This window comes from Idiotropiscis lumnitzeri, chromosome 19, assembly GCF_059441095.1.
Source record: "Idiotropiscis lumnitzeri isolate Australia: NSW breed Sydney's pygmy pipehorse chromosome 19, RoL_Ilum_1.0, whole genome shotgun sequence".
Lineage (NCBI taxonomy): Eukaryota > Metazoa > Chordata > Actinopteri > Syngnathiformes > Syngnathidae > Idiotropiscis > Idiotropiscis lumnitzeri.
The window spans coordinates 5,669,707-5,690,175 of NC_142409.1; the positions used below are offsets into that span (position 1 = coordinate 5,669,707).

General features: G+C 42.3%; 1 protein-coding gene across 7 annotated transcripts in view; it reads right to left on the reverse strand.

The window, feature by feature from the left end:
* Window positions 1-845: 845 nt before the first annotated feature.
* LOC148318250 (uncharacterized) overlaps window positions 846-20,469 on the reverse strand; it is a 49,229-nt gene continuing 29,605 nt past the window's right edge. For 2 of the 7 annotated variants that reach the window (XM_088282612.1, XM_088282616.1), the window contains 11 exons: window positions 11,915-12,951; window positions 11,100-11,348; window positions 9,834-10,011; window positions 9,555-9,617; window positions 7,667-7,977; window positions 6,822-6,878; window positions 5,824-5,916; window positions 5,134-5,215; window positions 4,902-5,014; window positions 3,861-4,038; window positions 846-3,519 (listed from right to left, as the gene is read on the reverse strand). In XM_088282612.1, coding sequence (XP_088138738.1) covers window positions 3,515-3,519; window positions 3,861-4,038; window positions 4,902-5,014; window positions 5,134-5,215; window positions 5,824-5,916; window positions 6,822-6,878; window positions 7,667-7,977; window positions 9,555-9,617; window positions 9,834-10,011; window positions 11,100-11,348; window positions 11,915-12,951 — 2,366 coding nt within the window. In that variant the 3' untranslated portion in view covers window positions 846-3,514. Of the gene's footprint in view, window positions 3,520-3,860; window positions 4,039-4,901; window positions 5,015-5,133; window positions 5,216-5,823; window positions 5,917-6,821; window positions 6,879-7,666; window positions 7,978-9,554; window positions 9,618-9,833; window positions 10,012-11,099; window positions 11,349-11,914; window positions 12,952-15,400; window positions 17,105-20,469 lie in introns of those variants that run through there. The other 5 variants (XM_088282618.1, XM_088282617.1, XM_088282613.1 and 2 more) reach the window with 5 other exon arrangements.

Sequence of the window (20,469 nt, forward strand, 5' to 3'; positions counted from 1 at the left end):
GGCCCCTTTCAAATGAAAAAGGCTAACATTTTATAACAGTAATTTTCGCCAGATAAATTGTTAAATGTTATGATAAAGCATCCTTCCCGGTTCGAAACCAAGGTACGAGTTGACCGCTAAACCCTGCTGTTGGTGTTGTTCGTTTCTTTTTCTGAGAGCGCATCAGCAATAAAATACCTATATACATCTGTGTGCAGTCTCATAGTAGCATGAAGCAAAAAAGAAAAACATCCATCCAAACAAACAACAAAAAAGAAATACTGGGGTACAGGCAAGGCTAAAACAAGGCAAACAAAAACGCCATAATATTTAATTCTCACAAATTTTACATGTTCAAATTGACTGGAACTGCTTTTAAAACTTAATAGGTGGGGGAAAGTCCTGATGCGTGTAAATTAGTTTACTATTAAAAGGGACGTCAACCCATAAAATTATTTGCAATTAAATGTTCTATTTGCCTTCACTAGTCTAAACATGGCAGCTGTGATTGGTTGTTAGCTAATCCCTGACCAACTGTGATGTCATCTTCAGCCGACAGAAGTGACAAAATGGTCGCCCCGAGAGATGGCTAAAAACGGGTGGATATTGCTGCTTAACTTATATTCCGCAAATGCAATATTAATCAGAATTAAACGTTAATACTAATAAAGGCACATTGAACATTTTATTACAAATATTTTTGGGGGGGTAGACTTCCTCTTTTACGATTCATATTTGCGCATATCATCACAAAAACAACAACTGCTTGACATGAAGTTTTGGATCATGTTTTGGTAGTCCATTTTAAATATGCAAGGGTTAATGTGCAATGTTTGTACCGAGCATTAAAGCGACAATTTCGAGCATTAAAGCGACAATTTCAAAATAAAATTCAGGAGTGTCAAGTGGTTTTGCCTTTGGCACAGAATTTAACATATTTTTAGGATGAAAAAACAAGATTGTATCAATGTTACAAAAAGCCTTTAAATTAACTTTTAAACTCCAATGAAAAGGTCCTTGCCCAAAATGTGTCTTTTTACTACAGTCAAACAATTCAACAAAATTAGTTTTTATTTGCAACATTTATCTTTTGTGGGTGGGGGTGCTGAAAGTAAAGTAAAGTTGCACAATACCATGGACTATGAACTGCCAATCGTTTTTCTTTTTGTGATGGCAAAGAGGAAAAATGTGACAACCATAAACTGAATTTACATACGTTCCCATTTGTAGCAAATAAGTCATGTTTGAGCACACATTACGTACTTACATTATTAACAGTGGTTAATTTCACTTGTATAACAATTAAGATAATTCAAACATAATGCTTAAGCATGAATAACAGGTAAAAACGTTCACTTATTAATTCTCCAACATTTTCCACGGAACAAACGCATTTTAAATCTGCGCAAATTAGAGGTGGATTGTGTTGGACCTCAACGGTTACACTGCACTGTTGAGATGACTAAACGACATTGTCACTATCCATTCCTCTTATTAACGTATTACCTGCCAAACACTCGGTGCTTGCCACCCGTGTTAGATGAATGCATTTTAGAGCTATTTCTGCCCCCTAGTGGACAAATAAAATTAAAAACGACAGATGACAGAATATTGTTGAAATGCTACGCTTATAACAGCAGTGACAGCTTGTTCAATTGGAGGAGAGCGAAAGTAGCTAATAAACCAATAAACACAAAAATAACTCAGAATTAAGAGCTAATGAGTATTCTCTCAGAGACATGGCACAACTTGTTTTAAATCTCCCATTCGCCTGATTTAGTTCAATTTAATCCTGGCACTAAAAATGTAAAACCAAACGGATCCGAAACAACCTCCCCTTCCTGTCACTCACTTCGCAAGAATAAAAAGCTTCCGAGTCGTAATGCATTTAGTCCTGGATTCAAATGAAATTGCACGCCGTTATTTCCGCCAGTTTTGACAACACATTCAGGTTACTTCCTGGATTACTGCAGTTTACGAATATGAATAGTCATTAAAGAGGCACATACTTCACCTTCCACATCTTCCACTGGATTGCATTCATAAAAACCCTCAAATTACCGTAATCTTAAAATGATCTTAAAACACGCACACTTGTCTTTCCATTTAACGATATTCCTTTGTTCACTTTCCTTTTCACACCATCGACATTTTACCTGCCTTCACTTTGTGCATCACGTGCACTCGCACAAGGTCAGCTGTCCTATACCATTAGGACGCCTCTGCGCCAGCTAAACTTGAATGTACCCTCAACTGTTCCCATTTACATTTAGCTCATCTATGTGTCATTGAATTGGAAGCGACTAAAATATACTTTCCGTATAGTGACCGAGCGCACCTCTGCCACAGATGTTGGTGGCCAGGGAAGAGCACGATGTCATCCTTAGCGCCATCTAGTGGCATCTTGCTGACAAGGAAACAATTTGAAGTGCATTGAGGAGCTTCATTCGACAAAAGTGGTCATTTACGAATTGCTGCGGCCAAATAATGCGAGCGCGCTCTCAGTTTAAAAGAAAAAGTTGTCCCAGGACTCTTTGAGAACTAATGTCAAGAAACGTCAAATAACAAATAAATAAATGTTAGAATTAAAACGGTCAGAGGTAATCAATGCAAATAGAAAGGACCCCATCAAAAGCTACGTTTTAGGGTTGCCACTCAAAACACTATCACAAAAAGAGTTAAACAGTCTAATTTTTTTCGTGTGTGTATGTCAACCTGTTTATGTTTCTAAGCTAGAGTGAAACGGTGAGGAAATGAATCAACGATTGTGACACTTAAGCAGAGATATGAGACCGTTGGTTATTGAGGGAACGAGGAGGTTAAGTATATGCCGGGACTGGCTGTCCAGTTGACAAACTAAGATTTGGAGGCAAGGTGACGCAAATAAGTCCAATCAACCACCCGACAGGTCTTTGGAGAGGATATGACAAAAAAGAGAATGGCCATCTATGCCTGCCCCCCCACCACCACCACATCCATCCTCGTATAATATAACAATGCTGGATGAAAGGCGGGTAAGTCGACCTGTGCATTTCCCATCATGTTGTAATATCCGAGACGTAACAGCGAGTAAGCGCGGCGTGAACTTGCTGACTGCCTACAACACTGTTACATCTCTGATGCTTCAATTAACTCTGAGCCAATGTGGAAGTGTCTACTAATACAAGACATCCCCTCCTGGACTCCCATCGAAACAGGTCTGAGAAAGTCTTTGCAGCTAAATATAGACGAGTGGGGAGACAATGGTGTATGATTTCACTGCATTGGGGGGCGTGGTGGGTGTTACGAGTGTGATGTGGGCAAGATCCCTGCTGGTGTCCCCCTGAACCTCCCCCCCGGAGCAAGGAAGGGGCAGAGGGGGAGCTGACGCAGCAGAGGCCATCATGGACACTGGATGGATGTGGGTTGAGGCGCACGCTACAGGAGGAACCACGTGGGTCGGGGAGTCTTCTGTCATCAGGAGGAGCAGGTGATGATGTCGGCGCCGTGGTCCGAGCGAGAGCGAGCATTCTCGTGGAAGTTGATCTTAAAAAACTCAATCTGCGGCAGAAATGATGGAAAGAAAAAAAAAAAAAGAGGAGGAGGAGGAGGAGCGCGGGGGGAGACAGGGAAGAGGGGGAGGCGATGAGATGAGGAGGACAGAGGGACAGCAGAATTAAATGCCTGCAAGATAAGAAGTCAAAAGATATTCGTGTGATCAGACTGCCACCAGGGAGCACACAACAAAGACAAACACTCACAGTGTGCATGCATACCCAAAGAAAGGGGTCCCCAGCCACCCAATTGTTTTTTTAGATGAGCTTATACTTCAGCAAACCCCGACACCAGACCACACCAGCGTCGGCAATGCCCTTACAAAGTGGAATATGCGTCAGACTTACTTGTCTCTGGGATGTGGGAAACCAGAGCCGGGGGCTCCTGGAGACCCTCGGTATCACAAGGAGCCGCCTCCTTCAGCCCATTCTCATGGGTAGCAGGGTTCCCCGCCTGCCCAGATTCTGGGCCAAGAGCGAGGGACGGTGTCCCAACACCCTCACCTGTCTCCTGGGGCCCCTCAGCCTAAGAAACACATAGCAGGGTGTGTCATTCCAATGGGGGGGGGGAAACAACCTGGCTCCAAATCGAATAGAACTGCAGTGGAAAAATATTTTGGAAAAAAACGGAATAGATTTGGAGCCAGAAGACACCGACCGGTGAAGGATGGACAAGAACAGTCAAAACTAAATTAAAGAACAGGATACAAACAGAATATTTCCAAATGCCTCGTGAATGAGATGGCGTGAATGAATCTCGAAATCTCGACACATTGCAGATGGGAAAAGAAAATGTGCAAAAATAATAATATGAATTGCCCAGACCGACAATGTACTCATTTTTGTATTAAGAGAGAAATGCTACCCAAGCGTGAACATTACATCATATCTTAGGTGTTACAATACACTGCATTAAAAAAAAAAAAACTAAACAAAAATAGAATTCAAAAGATGTCTGAAAATAGGCAAAAATGTCTATTCTTAGCCGTTCATTTATTTTTCATTTGTGTGTGAGGGTGCAAGAACTTGACTCCACAAAAGTGTGTGAAAATGACAAAGCAGTGATGATAAAGCACAGATCAACTGGAGTAGGCTGAGGGGGTCAGGTGACATCACAGGTCTAAAATTACCTAACGCATCATTTCGTAACTTCACCTAATAATTATGAAGCGAGTAAAATTCGGTTGCTTGATTAAAAAAAATAAAATAAAATAAAAAATAAATAAATAAATAAAGACAGTTTTGTTTTTGTCAACGAGTCCAACTGTTTCACCGGTACATTTATAAATCAATTCATGGATCAAATATTGTGAATTTTGCCAAGGAGTGCAAAAAAAAAAAAAAAAGTATTGAAACATTGAAAAGGTAATAGTGCATTTGCAGACTCACTTTGACGCTTCCTCCACCAGGTGAGTGGCTCACATTGTCCATGGAGCCCACTTTGGACTGGGCGTTTTCCCTAAAGTTGACTTTGTGGGACTCGATCTTCACGACGCCACCACCTGTAGCACAAATGCATAACCTTTGAGGATTACTCCACAATAACACCGGAGCGTACATTTTATTCACAGGATCTAGTGAGCACCCAACAAAGCTCGAAACAATCTTTTTTTCATCCCACCTGGCTTATGCTTAATATTGTCCTTGGAGCCGCACTTTGACGTCACCTTACTTAAATCGACCCTCTTGTTGAGAATCTGCACCTGTTAAATACGACACGGGTCATTTTTTAATTGTCACCATTTGAAATAAATGTTTTCGGGAAAAGATGTAGTGAGAGTGCAAAGCTGAAAACAGTGCCGAGATCAATTCTGTTTTTTAATACGAATACGAGTGGAGATGAAATCCTCAAACTGATTATGTAAACGTACTATGTAAGTACCATTAAGTTACAGACAAAAAAAAAAAAAAAAAGAATCTCTCCGTGCCGTCGTCAGACCTGTCTATTTGGAAACAATGCAAAGGATGAATCTCGATGATGACAAACAAGACAAATTCGAGACAAAGCACCGAGAAGAGATGACAACACAGCACGAGGGAAGCAGAAAGTCGCATTTTGTAGCTCGGACTGCGACTTGGCTTTAAGGAGATCGTGATAGCAGGACTGGATTGGGAAATGCAGGAATAAATTAGGGAAAGGGAGCGGCGTGTGTTGCTAGCAGATTTCTGTTTCCACTACACTCTTGACTTAACAAGAGCTGCACTTTGTGGAAAGGCTTCAAATGTGCACGAGATGCACACTTTCAGTGAAATGCATCATCACCAATTACCCGGCACCTTTACACTTCGGTAATGGCCAGGCTGTACTTACATTCCCTCCACCAGGAACATGCTTCATATTGTCCTTGGAGCCCAAGCGTGCGCCGACGTGACTGAAGTCCAGTTTTTGGGAGACTATGTGAACCTAAACGGCGCCGGCACAGCAGCCGGAGATGGACAGGAGAGCAGCAGTGGGTGGTGGGGAGGGCCGTTAGGTGATTAGAGAAGAAAGAGGAAAAGGATAAAAGAAGGAAGAGTCAAGAATAGGTCACCATCATAGGTTTGGTTAGCGAGGAAAGGGCAGACGGATGCGGTAAGGTTCGCTCGGACAAAATTGATCACATGACCTCACGGAACTTTGTTTGTTTTGTGTGAATTGAACGGTTTTATTTATTATACTCCTTAGGATAAACAATTTGGGGAGTGCCTTTGAATTTTTATGAGGAGACAACACTTTTGCTGTCAGTCGAGGTATCTATGGCGTCCGGATTTAAAAAAATAAGAATAAAGTTGCCTCCTTCCTGTTACGTCATTACTGTTGCCTGACCCTCCATAAAACAAAGCAAAGTAATCTGAATTTTTTAAATTTTTTTGGGCGGCTTTGGCAGAGTTTCTGCCCTCTCTTTTTTGTTATGGTAAACCCTCCTCACGTACACGTGGGCATTAAAACAAATACTATTGCTATCATTGAAAACTGTTTGTGTGTTGTTAATAAAATATTAAATTACAGTCTACCTAGCGATCTATCGATCTAGATTTATTTATTTATAGCTGTATATCTCTATTTATCGATATCTGTGTAGATTTATTCATCTAGAGCCCTATATCTATCTCTACCTCCCTCTCTCGATATATGCATATATACACAGAGACACACTATCTTATACCTTGACCCTGCAAAAAGGCTTAAAATAAATGACAAAAAAATAACAGGATCCGCGAAGAAAAGAGAATGCGAAATACACAGAATGGGAAAAAAAAAAATGATGTCAGTCAGAGCAGAGGAGGGAAGAAAAAGAGGATGGCGGGGAGGATGGCGAAGGAACTCACTTTGACCTGGCTTTTTTCTTTGGAGGCGGGGACCCTGCCCTTAGAGGCAGCTGACACCTGGGGAGACAGGCCCAGCCCGCGTCAACGACATACAGGAAGAGGAGGTGGTGGATGAGGACCACGTGATCATCGGATTAAGCGGACCTCCTTGGCGCAATGTTCCTACTGGTAATTTTTCTAATTATATATTATATAAAATCGAGACAAAAATAGGATGGCCCGTTTTGTAATTAGAAAACGGTCAGACTACTGTGTGTGCTCCCACTAAGCGATCATAAATGAGGAATAAACTGGGACAAGCAAGAAATAGAAAGGTGACAAAAAATAAATCGTATAGCGTAAACGTTTTCAACCAGCACCCAATTTAAAGGAGACGTTAACATAAAAAAGTTCAAAGCATACTCACGAGTTGAAACATGGCATTCCGATTAATATTGAGTTTAACAAAAATTAAGCCGCGTGTTTTTAGCCATCTCAGGGGGCGGCCATTTTGTCACTTTGCCAAAAACATGTGTTGAAAAGCATCTAAGTAGCTTCCGCAAAGATGCCTAGCTCGGAAAACAGGCGCAATGGGAGGGAAGGAGCACATGGGGGTTGAGCAGGAGATGTAAAATTAACAGGGTTGAACTGGCAAAAGAAGCAAATTAAAAAAATAATTTGGGAGGGTAAGGACTTCTATCTGTTGTTGGTGCTATACAAGTAATCATAAGGTTATTTCATTTTTTTTTTAAAGATTTGCATTAAGTAATTTGAGGTGTTATGAGGTGACACGCAGTCAAATGGTTTATGTCAGAAATAATTATGACGGAGTTGCGTTTGCAGTTAACGTTGCGTTTAGAACCTACCTTGCCACCCCCTGGCTGGTGCTTTATGTTGTCCGTAGAGCCAATCTTTGAGCGGGCATTATGGATATCGGGGGCCGGTGCGGTGCCTGGACGAGCCGTGGTCCTCGAGGTGCTGGTCGTCGCGGTCGTTGTGGCAGAGGAGGTGGCCCTGGGAGCGCGAGGTACCAAGGGCTTCTTGTCCGCAAGCGCACCGGCGGTGGTGGAAGGTGCGGTTGTTTTGGGGGCGGTGGTGCGGGTGCGAGAGGCGGTGGTCGTAGAGGAAGTGGAGCTGCGCATGGTGGTGGCGGTGCTCCTTGGTTTGCTGGGATCTGCTACAATAATAAGAGGAAAGTAAATTAGACTTAGGCTGGACAGAAACCTTATCATCCAAAGAAAGAAAAAAAACTATTGAAATCTCTTGAGTCCTAAACTCTCGCCCACAGAGCAAAACGTGTCAGAAAAAGCCTACTTGAACATCTGAGCTTTATTATGAGCTCATGAGAGGAATTCCAAAATAGAAGAGGTTGTGTGCTGACTCGCATTTTCGACATTAGTTAAGAAGTGATTGGCTAATTCCGAACGCAGCCACATCCCCAGTTATATGAGGGTGTGCATACTTTTGCAAATGCATGATCTTAGCTGAAAAGATTTGCTTTTTAGATTAAATTCAGTTGTACACGTTAAAAGATCATATTAAAGGTGCAAAAGTTATTTATTTATTTTTTATCTTAGTCTAATTTGGGTGTACTTTTTACGCTTAGTTTTTTCAGCCACCATACAATTACTGACTTTGGAACATGGAGGCTGTACAATATTTGCGTCGATTCTAATTTATTCATCCACATCTATTTTGTAGCACAGCAGCTTTTTTTTTTTTTCCTTTTTCTTTTTCGAGTGCTGAGATATGCAGAGCAGTGTGCTCCTGACAATCGCTCCTAGGAGCAGCGTGCATATCTCCAGCTCCTCCTAAGATGTGTTCAATGAAGGAAATCCTCCCCTCGCTTCCACGTTCAAGTGTTATTTGGCTGACTGTAAGTACCGCGGCAGATTAAACATCCCCGGGCTGTATCAGCAGGAGCTGTGAACCGCTGTCAACGGTAGCGGGACAGTAATCCCTCGCCTGCAGCGGTGAAGGTTTTTAACTTGGAGCAGTAAACTCTTTCACCCCCTTTTCAAAGCCTTCCAGCATTGTCATTGGTGGGCAGCGTGTGTATGCGTGAGTGTTTTGGATGTCACACTCTTGACACCTCCTCAGCTGACATAATGTAAACTCATCTGTCTGCAGGATGAGTAAAAGCTTCGTGAGATGGGAGGGACAGACTACAAACGATGGCAGTATGTGCAAAGGGCAAAAGAGCAGAAAAGTGCGCAGTCACTTTTTCTGGGAGTGGGAACTAACGCCAACTTTTTTTTTTTAATGTCAAAGCACAATCGCTGATTACAAAGTGATCAAATTTCTGTGTTTACATTATCCAGCAGGTGGAGGGGGCAATTAATTTTTCAAACGGGCCACGTGAGAAAATGGAAACATTCTCCAAGGCCACGACAACATGCTCACCTCAATTGTGTACCTTTTTATTTTTAATGAAATGATATTAGTGTGAATGCTGTTATATTTCGGAAATAAAAATTATATTAGCTTTTTTTTAATCACAATTTAATCAAATTTTACAAATGTCTACAAGGTGCATATTTTTTTCCAATATTTTTGTGTGCTGACATTATTAGCAGCCCTTCCTGGTTGCGACTCCTAAATCAAGACTGATTTTTATTATTATTATTTTTTTATATATCCACTTTAGTTGTTCTTATGTAACAGTTCTATATTGCTCAATGGATAGATTTTGCCAAATTCTGTAGGTGTACATTAACATGGAACAATATGTTTGAAGGTAAAATGCAGCTATACCTGTGGAAGTCCTTAGAGTGCTGGGCTTCTTCTCCCCACTCGCTTGGCTGTCCGTCTTTGATGCTTGAAACAGAAAAGGATTGCGTAAAATACCTTTTAGCTATACAACCCACATATCTAACTTAATTAATTAAAGCCGACAGTGATGTGCATCCAGATTTGTGCAAACTTTCAACATACCTCAGCAGGCTAGGTCAAATATGTCAAATCAGCTTTCTAGAAACGAGCTGTCAAGTCACATTATATTGAATGATGTGCGTGTATGCAAGTGCGCCTTACCCAGGGGCTTTTTGGTTGCCGTGGTGGTCGCACTGCGGGATGACAAAGTTGTGCGCGTCGATGTGGTCGTTCTACTTGTTGTGGTGGTGGTTCCATTTTTGGTAGCGGCAGAGGAGCCCGGTTGGCTTGAGGTGGCAGTACTGGCCTTTGGCACGAGGGGGCGTCTCTCTGTGGGTGTCTGTTGAGACAATATTGGAAATTTTACAAAGGAAAAACAATGATATAAAATATTCAGTTGGACAACCTTTTTCCCTCCTATTTGGTCAGCTGTCCATGTTTTTTTCCAGCTTCGTCATAATCAATCAAAGTATGTATTTATGTGGGGAGTAAAAGTAAAACGCTGTCCAAAGAATAAACAATTGAGTACAGAGTACAAAAAAATCGACTTAGTAACTATTTGTACTTCATTCCTACCCAGCATGGAAATTGCAGCAACAGTGACTGTTACAACACAACAAACAACAAATACAACATACGGGCTCATGATGTAACTATTGTCTTGACGTCTGACTTAACAGAAAAATCTGGGTCAAACACGCATGTAACATGCAGATTTGGTCCATGGTGAAAATGGCGGATTTCATTCATCCGCATATATCCCACAATGCCGTGGATGATGCCATGCTCCAAATACAGCTGAGCCCTTCTACTATAAGCAGGCCATGATGAACCGAGTCACCCTGCACCTGTGGGCATTCTGCGGCTAAAAAAAGCCTGCCGATTTGTCATCGGCAGTGCTGTAGTTATGCAGGCCACCGCAAGAGGGCGACAAAGAGCGGGTGAGAGGCAGAATGGCAACATCAAACTAATCAATTCGCATTTACTGCTGCTGCCAAATGATCCATATTCGATATCGCTGATAATTAAAACTAAAGGCTATCAGTAGTTTATTGTGTTGAGTTTAGAAGCTATAAAATGTAACGACTGAAGTCAAACCCCAAAGTGAAATCCCTCGGGAATCATGCTGGTAATTTTCATTATGGCAGTATGATCCTAATGACTCTTGTTACATTGGGATTGCATTTCTACCCCCAGGACTTTTTGAGCAATACACATTTAATGACTCATTCAAAACAAAGACAAACAAACTCACAGTCAATTCAGATGGTGCTGTGCAACTTACCATTGAGTTGCATCTAAACTTTTAAACAAATTTTGATCCCTAGTAGCTTAGAAAATGCAACCGTTTTAATACAGAGGCAGTTTTATGACATCATGCATTAGCATTAAAATATTAGCGTCCTCACATGTATCCTGATGGCTTACCTTGGGTTTAACATCACGTGTAGTGGTAGTGGCCGAGGATGAAAGGCGGCTGGCAGTATTTGTGGACGGCCGCTTTGGGATGCCCGCGGCTGCCGACGGTGCCTTGGTGGCAGTTTTTTTATCTAAGGTGGAAGTGGTTGAGGAGGGAGTGGGGCGCTTAGCAGGTGCTGCTGTAGAACCACTACCAGAAGCGGCTGTGACCTGCCGTGTTTTGGAGATGCTGCTCAGTTTTGGTGCCCCAGCAGCAGGCTGAGACCAGTGGCCGAGATAGAGGATAGATACAAGCAAAGAAAAGATACACAAACAAAATATAAAGTGATGGAAATAATAAAATCAGATAAAAAAAAAATCATAACAGCAGAAGGAGCAATTCAAATGCAAACTGGGTGAAATCATAGGAAATATTAAATAATAGTTGCCAGACTTGCAAAATAAACTGTAATCAGTAGAACCGATAAACTGGGTGATCCAGAATTAAACCCAAATTTATTTTGGGGGTAGGGCACCCTAAAGTGGTGTAAAATCTGACTTCCAACCCCGGAGTACCGCAATGGATTATTTAGCGGAGTGTTTCCCGCCACCGATTTGAATAAAGGTCTCAAAACACGGGAAGGGACACATTCAAAGTAGGAAGTCGCATGTGATTATTTTAAATTTATGGCCTAGAAGTGACTTTTAAACAATAATTTACTGCATGCGTCAGCATGTTAGTTTTAGATGTTACTTGTTTTTGGACTAAACCGGATAACACGCCGAACTCCAACATAGTCCGAGTACGCCGCTGTAATCGTTTTGATATCTCCGGTAAATCTTACCTTCGTCTTCTTGTCTGCACTCGCCAAGTCTTTGCTTGGTGCTGCGCTGCTCCCATTGGTGGAAACTTTTGCTTTTTTGGCCTTCTCTCCCGCATCGGCTTTCGCAGCGTTTTCCTTCTTGTCCTCCTTTTTCTCCAGCACTTTTTTGTCACTCTGTAATTTCTCCTGCTTTTCCTCCTTCCCGTTTATCTGCTTTGCTGCCTCCGCCGGCTTCTCCGAGACTTTCTCCACATCATCCTCTCTCTGTGCTTTCTCGGTTTTGTGTGTAAGAGTGGAAGGTTTCGTGGCTTCTTCCGCATCGGCTGCCATGTCAGCCGTCTTTTCCGCCTTGTTAGGAGCGGCGTCAAGCTTGACAGGTGTCGGCAGCTGCTCCGGGGTCTTCTCCACTTTGGATCCGACGTGTTGCTCTTTGCTGTCTTTCATCTCTGTTTTGCCAGACTTCTCAGTGATTTTGTTCTCAACACTTGCCTCACTTTTTACAGCATCCTCTGCTTTTTTCTCGACTTTGTCTGCCATGGTCCTCTTTTCTACTTTTTCTTCCTTGTCAAATGTCTCAATCTTGACAATTTTATCTGCAGGTTTATCAGGCTTTGTTACTGTATCCACCTTTTCTATTTTCTGTGGGACTAATTCTACTCTCTGTGGCTCGTTTTCTTTCATTTTCTCTTCAGGCCACTCTGGTAGCTTCTCCTTCACTTTTTCAGACTTCTCCTCCTCAACTTTCACCGCCTCTTTCGCAACAGGAACCTTTTCAGACTCTTTTTCCTCAGTAACCTTCACAGTAGTTTTCTCTTTCGCATGAAGATCTTTTTCCTCTTTGACCTTTTCCACCTCTTTTTCCTTCTCCTGAACATTTTCAGACTCTTTCCAAGGATTGATATCGGTTAGTTTTTGTTTTTCTGTTCCTAAATCTTTCCCCACCTTGTCTGCTGTCTCACTGACTAATCCTAATTCAACCGTCACACTCCTCTGCTCAATTGAGTCAAAAAGGTCCACTTTGGGCTTCTCCTCCTTTTTGTCCATCTTGGCAACATTGTCTACATTGATGGGGAAAAGAAATAAGCGTTACAAATGTCCCTTGAAGCATTGGGGACTTCTTCAGATAATTCATTAGCAAAATTGCAAAGTTATCACATAAAGGTTTTGCATGTTCTATTATATATTACCCCGATAAAGGGTTAGCTCCATTTTAGTCGTACTGGTACAACATGCTGCAAATGTGTCTTATCATGACAGGTGGGACAGTTTGCATTGGTAAATGGCTTTGCAGCTTGTTCAACTGCCTACCCCCCCCCCAAAAAAAAAATAAAATAAAAATCACGATTTTTGGTATTTTTTTGATCAGTTCATTTAATTTAGGTTTATTTTGGGAATTTTGTTGTAAATTGCAAATGCTGTTTATTAAATAATTAAATTTTATTACTTTCACTCATGCGGTTAATGTTATTTCGCACACACTGGAGCAAGACTTCATGTTGACGAAGCTTAGTTGAATCAAACCTTTCGGCATTTACCGTTAAAACATTTCAACATTCTCTAAAAATGTTCTTTTCTAAATATATATTATGACTGCAGTCTGTGAAGTTGCCGTAATATATTCAGCAGATGCAGCACGCCACACACAAATCTAGAAGCTATAAAGCTATTTCTGTTACGTTGACTCACTCAATGAAACATCTGCATCACCCGACCTCAGGTCATGACGACCTCACGCTGGGTTGAGCAAAATACAGTCAACATTCATGCTTTGACCCATTTACGCCACAAAACCACGCTGGGATTAAACAAGAAGCCTTATTGCCTGAATTCGGATAATTTGGCACATTCATCATCCAGCAGTCATTAGATTTCATTGGCAGGTTCAGGTTTCTGGTTCCTCTGCTATTTTTGGAGACACTCAATGACTAGGGATGTACCAATCAACACACACACCAGTCAATCACCCGTAAAGATCAAGCTCAAAACAGTCACGTAAAGACAACGAAATGCATTAAATCAGTTCTGAGTCAGAACTCTTTCAAACCTAAAGAGAGAAATCTGATATGCTACAGACATCTGCCAATGCAACTGGATTGCAAAGATAAGATAAGATGCCCTTTATTAGTCCCACAATGGGGAAATTCGAGATTCGAACCCAGGCCTCCTAGGGCTACTGGGACCTGAACGCGGCGCCTTAGACCACTCGGCCATCCTGGCCCTCAGAAATAACGTGGGTCGTTTTACGTCTTCGTTTTATGTGTTCAATGACTGTCATGAACTGAAGGCCGGACTCTGGCTCGCAATCGTAATCTTTCATACGACCAAGGCAGACACTGTGAGCCAGGCCTTTGAATCCCACGAGTGATCTCTGACCTCACAAATGTTCTCCTGGAAGAATGAACAAAAACAAAATGGGACTGTACCTCATACGTTTTGACTCTCTCCTAAAAAACCTACAACATATTGTACTTCTTGTTCTGCAGTGACTACCCAACACAATACAGGGCGAGAAAATAAAAAGTCAACAAACATTCACCTTCCACCTTGTCTACGAGTGGTTCATGATTTATTCACAATGCCCGCAATTGGATGCATCAATCACTGACACAAAGTGCTTCGGAAGGTGAATTGCATGTCCGAGAAAGGGTCATTTTAAGAACAAATATTTCATGAAGATGTGAGCCGAAAGCAGGTCAAGTATAAATGCCAGATCAAATTGGGAAAAAAAACGTGAACATTTTAGAATGGTTCATTGAGTATGATTGAGTGACCGCTCCATTTTCATACTGTAGATGAACTGTTCCTTTTAGGACATTGCCGAAGGGTCTTTGCATTCTCCTTAATATTATATTCCAGTTGGTCAGACCTTCAACTAGTCATGCCTTCCTTTTTAAACAAACTCTTCCTTCAAGCATTCGTCTCAACCTCTTCTCTGAATTAAATGATAATCAATCTTCCTCAAATACTTTTTGCAAGTCACATCAATGTTGAAAAAAAAAATAATCCTGAGACTATTACTGTACGTTATGTTCAAGGGTTGTCTTGAATCGTCGGTGCAAGGTAGAATTAAAACCTCAAGAAAAACATCACAGGTCCTCCAACATAAGGACCCCAAATACAGCTCATAAAACGCCTGAAAAGTAAAAGTGATTGATTAAAATTGGTTGAGCAAGAGTCTGAATGGGACTGGGTAAAACACACTGGGGGCGGAGCTTATGAAACCAACGGCGGACGGGACAGTTGGTGAGTAAGCGAACTTGTGTTTTGAGTCGGCAATTTATTCAATGGCATCTTTCCAGACTGCTGTGTTAATGCAGATGTTTTCAATTTGCCTTTCACTCTCTCGCTCACTCAAACCACTGGACACACCCCTTCTGTTACGATAAGGCCTCCCAGTGCACAAGAAAATAAATTGTTACCCTACTATAACTGTAATCAAGACCACTGTGTACAAACTCAAAAGGCGAACAAGCATTTTACAGAATAACAAACGGTACCTCCACCTACCATCCAATTTGATGAAGGGGTTAGTCGAGTTCAGGCCAAACTTGTTAGAAGAACTTACGACAAGATGAACATCCGGTTCCACGGCTGATTTGTTGCCCACTTTAGAATAAAAAATAAGCTCGGGATCGGGTTCAGTATAGTTCAACGCTTTATCCGTAGCCACTTTTCCAAAATTGTCTGTGCCATCAGAGAAGGCAGAAGTAAAGTCCGTGTCACTGAAAGCTTTGGGACTGGGGGGCACTGGAATAACGATGCTTCTTTGTCCTTGCTCCATCTTAAACCCGTTCAAGGGTTCTTCAAGGGACATGGGAAGGGTCGTATTGTTGTCTCTTTGTGGTAGGAATGGAGACAGACACAGGCGTGGTTCAGGTGGGGTTTGCGTTAGATCGATGTGCGTGGTCCCGGCTGCCGAGAGTTTAGGTGGTGTATCTGGTTGCTGATCTTCTGCAACCGTCAATGAGCGCTGCATGTAATGCTGGGGCCGACGTGACCCACTTACTGGGGACACTGGCTGGTCCATTCCTGCCAGTTCACCGCCGGGGTATTTATCAGCAAGCTCTAGGCTGGTGGGCACTGACAAGTGGGAACAGTCAGACATTGCGCGTCGCATCGCCTTCCTCTGTTGCTGTGCTCTCCCCATGAAACAAGGCTCTAATTCCTCCTCGCCCTCTTCAGTGTCTTCCTCCTCGCTACTTTCCCCTGATGAGCCAACGGATAATAGTTGCTCCTCAAAGGTCTCTCTGGCTCCAACTTTATCCTCATCGGTTCTTTTTAAGTAGTCCTCGCCGATAACACCGATGGTACAATAATTAGGAGGCACCTGGGGCATGGCAACCTTTGGGCTGGACTCAGCAAAACTGGACTTGCTCCACAATTCAGAGGGGGAGTATCCACCTGGAGTAGGCGCCGCAATTGAGGGGACTCCCATCGAGTGTGAAGGCATGGTTGTGGTGGGCGTCAGCATCTCCATGTGACCGGCTGGCGATTGAGGAACTGCTGGCAAGGAGACCCGACTGCTAACATCGCACTGCAGAGCAGGTGTACAGGGTAGACCGCCAGGGGAAGCTGGAGATAGGAATGGGGAAAAGGACCGGGGGCTCTCTGGGCTCTCTCCTGCACTGCCGAGTGAAGCGTTACCCAGCGAGGTGCTTCCCGGCATGGTTACGACACCACCTGGAGCCTTCATTTCAATGTCCGTACTGGTCTTTTCTGTCTGCTCAAAGAAGCGCAGCTTTTCTTCGGCACTCAGGCCAGTAGGTGCAAGGGGTCCACAACCTACTCCCAAGCCTATTGGCGCGTCCACGTCCATGCCCGAGTGACGCTGCCAATCCCAACTCTGAGTCGGTCCTGTCGGTGACAGGGATGCCCCCTTACAGAGCTCACTATACTCTGAGAAGGGAGAGCCAGTCTTCTGATCTGAGAGAGACGACATGCTGTCTCTCTTTTCTCAAATTCCTTGAGTTTCTCTCCTTCGCAGGGTCGATTGGGTCTCAGGAGCTTAAATGTTGATCTTCACGTTTCCTTTTTCCAAGGTTTTTCTATGTCTTGTAAATCCTTCCAGTCAGTTCCAAGGTATGTTGTTCATTTGTTGGAAGTCCTTCTGTACCTCCAGTACAAACTGATGCTGTACTGAATGTGCACTTCTCTCTCTTGCTTGGTCTCTGTCTCTCTCCTGCGCTGCTTCACGCACCGCTTTCGGTGCTCGTCATGTGACCCAGTTGTGAATGTCAACTGGTTACTTGCAACTCCCAAATCCCGCCCCTCATGGTGGAGTGAGTAGGCCCCCTCCCTTTTTTAGTTTTCACTTTCTCTTCACGTCTTTCTCGCCCTGACACACATAAATACACGCACGCACACACACAGCTGTGCCCTTGAAATTTTCCTTCAGGAGTATGGAGCAAAGGATAGCAAAAGGCCTTTTGAAGCGCTAATTTAAGACAATCTTCTCTTCTTTTCTACGCTATTTGTCCAGCTTATTTCAACAAAGACAAAAAAATATAGCCTCCTTCTCCAAGTTAAAAGACGAGGAAGGGCTGTAGAATGTTCTCTCCTTCCATTTGTCCTAACAGGAGTGTCCATGGTAGAACGTGAGTTTGTGCAAGACGTCTGCAGTCTGACTACTCATTACAAGAGGGTAGGACAAGAATGGCGACAGATCAGAGGGGGATGGAGAGGAAGCCTCTGGTAAAGAGACCTTGTTATCTGTCAGAATGAATCTGGTCACATTGGGGAGAATCACACTCCATTACCCCCCAATAGCACTACAACCATATTTACAATTAGCTACAAATAAAGAGGCTATTATCAATTAAAAAAAACAAAAAAAACAAGATATATTGTATTTTTAATTAGCATATGCAAGGTCTTATTTATTTATTTTATTTGTTTTTGGTGCGGGGCCATTCAAGAACCTGCCTCACATCTGTCTCGTTCATGTTGCCCTTAAGGGGTACAGAGAGTGCTCCGATTCTATTTTCTTGACCCCATATTTCAATGATTAGTGGTCAAAAACACACCCCAAGCTAATTACCATTTGAAAATCTAAATTGGCCATAAATTCATGAAAAAGTGAAAACATGATTAGTGCTCAGTGTATGCATGTTTGTGAGTCTCAAAATCCTCCAGAATATAGGGAAAAAAACAGCTAATTAATCAATCCATCACTTCAGAAAAAAAAAAAAAAAAATCAAAGACAGACAGCTGGGCAGCTGTGGCCAGACAGGTCCTGAGGTGCAGGCAGATGGGCAGCTGGTGTACTGTCACTGCATCTGTGTGTCAATTATTCTAGCCGATTTATCCGCTCTGTGTTTGTTTGCAAAACTGACTTTTAGGTTTCATGGGGGCAAGACGAATACAGGGGCGACCAGAAGGATGGGTTCACTCGGTATGACTTCTTGGCAGGGTGAAAGATAAACAAAGCCATTCTTATGTAATCCCACTGTGTGACCAAAATGCTGTGCCTAATAGCCTGCCTAAGCCATCAGGAGGGCATGTAGATGAGGGCGGGGGGGGGGGGTGTTTACAACGGAGCCGCAGAACTCCTTCATCTTGAGTTAAAAAAATAAAATAAAATAAAACATGTTTATCGCAACAAGATCATGAAGTGAGTATTAAGTGTACGTCATCAATTCAGTGTCTTCGAATTGTCGTGCCTCGAAAAGCTGGCGATATGAAGAAGCAAAAGATCACAGGTGTGGAAGAAAACACTGCTATCACCGCAGGGCTGTCACAGATACCGTTGATGTAGACAGACAGTCTTTAGTGATGTCTATTTTTAGCTCCATCTCATCATCTTCCCAGCCTAGTCACAACACCCCCTTCTTCGCTAAACATCTATTGTTCCTGCAACGGACCCTCTTCCCATTAGTTGCCAAAGCAACTGCCTCCTGTTGCTATGGTGACCAACTCCTCAGCTGTGTGCCTGTTCCAGCCACATTTGGTGGCGATGGTTATATTGTGCAAAAATTCCAGAAGACTCCGAGTGGGTGACCTTGATGATCCTTTGAACCATTCATACATGTTTTTTATTTTTTTTATTTTTAACTGAACTGTCTTATTTCATCCTAACTAACAATACACATTATATACATGAACAGAATATATTATCTATTAAAATATATCACTTGTAAAACAAGGAGTTCCCAATTTACGTGCCTAATAAATGCAAAAGTCACTCACGGGTGTCAGACGGCAGACAAAAGTTCTCGCGTGTTTTGACACACACAAGCCAAGCGTTCGGGCTACAGCTTTATTCATCGGGACCTGTAATGGATCCCACTTCCTGGTGGAAATACAGCCGCCTATTGTGTTTTGTTTGTCTTGTGTAATTAAGACACGAAATGGAGAAGGTCTGCTGAGCAAACAGCACGAATCCAAAGCAAACATGACCATTGCCGCAGTAAAATATTTCTAGATTGGATTTTTTTCCCCCACGACAATTGACAATACAAAGCAGCGTTTTTATTTGATTTTTTTTTAGATGAAAACCATCGATGATAAATTGGTGATGACTCACAATTGTTTCGTCAGTGCAGAAGATCAATAACACAAAGTCCTTTGCCGTTCCTACAGCAACAATATTGATTATATGTCTTCATAAAAGCTGCCACTTCTTGCCTCCCCGCCAAAGGGAATTCATGCCCGTCTATTAGAATAAACTTGAAATTTACAATTTGCCATTCTGCAACACTTGCGTTGGAGAACTGTTCATTTTGCAGAGCCGCAAAGACAAGAAGGAACATGATTTCATGACGAGTGAAAATCTGCTTTTCAGTCACTCAGGAAATCGTGTTAAGGAGACAACTAGAAAATGACAAATCCTATTTGTGGGGGACAACTTTAGCAGCTGAGGCATGAAAAGCAAATCTGTTCATAAACCAAACAAATGACCGGCATCCTTTGCCTTTTTTTTTTTGAGACTTTGACAATATTTCGCATGGATTTTGACGTCCATCCTTGCCACAACGGCTTCCATTAATTTCTTTATCTTCCGCTTTGTCGACTGGCGGATTTTCTGCTTCAGATAGCGTCTGTTTTAATGTTCTCTCCGTGGTTGTCTCAATCAGACTCAAGCGCCTTTATCACATTTATGGAAGCATCTCATTATCTTTTCATTCTGACAAAAGCTGAATGTCTTGCTATTTTGTAGCCTGTGAATTATACAGTTTAAAAAAAAAAAAAATCTTGCCAAGCTAACTTCTTAATTACATCTGCTCCACTTGTTTAATGGCAAATTACAAAATTCATATTATGGAGTCAGAAATTAAAATGCAATATATTCCAGGGGGTGAATAGTAATTTAACAAAAGTACATTCTTTTTTATTTTTCACAAAATTCACTTTAGAATGAGTAATGGCAAACTGGAGAAAGCAGGTCATGATTCATTTCACATTTCAGCACTGTGGACAGAGATGCCTTGAATTTCACGCACATACTGTACAGCAGCAGTTTGCGCTACCCTGGTTTGGGAATTACGGCAGAACATTATATAATGTCGATAAGGCCCAAGTTACATTGGCGTGCAGCCCCTGACTTCAAATACAATTAAATGTATTTTTTTGTTAATCAA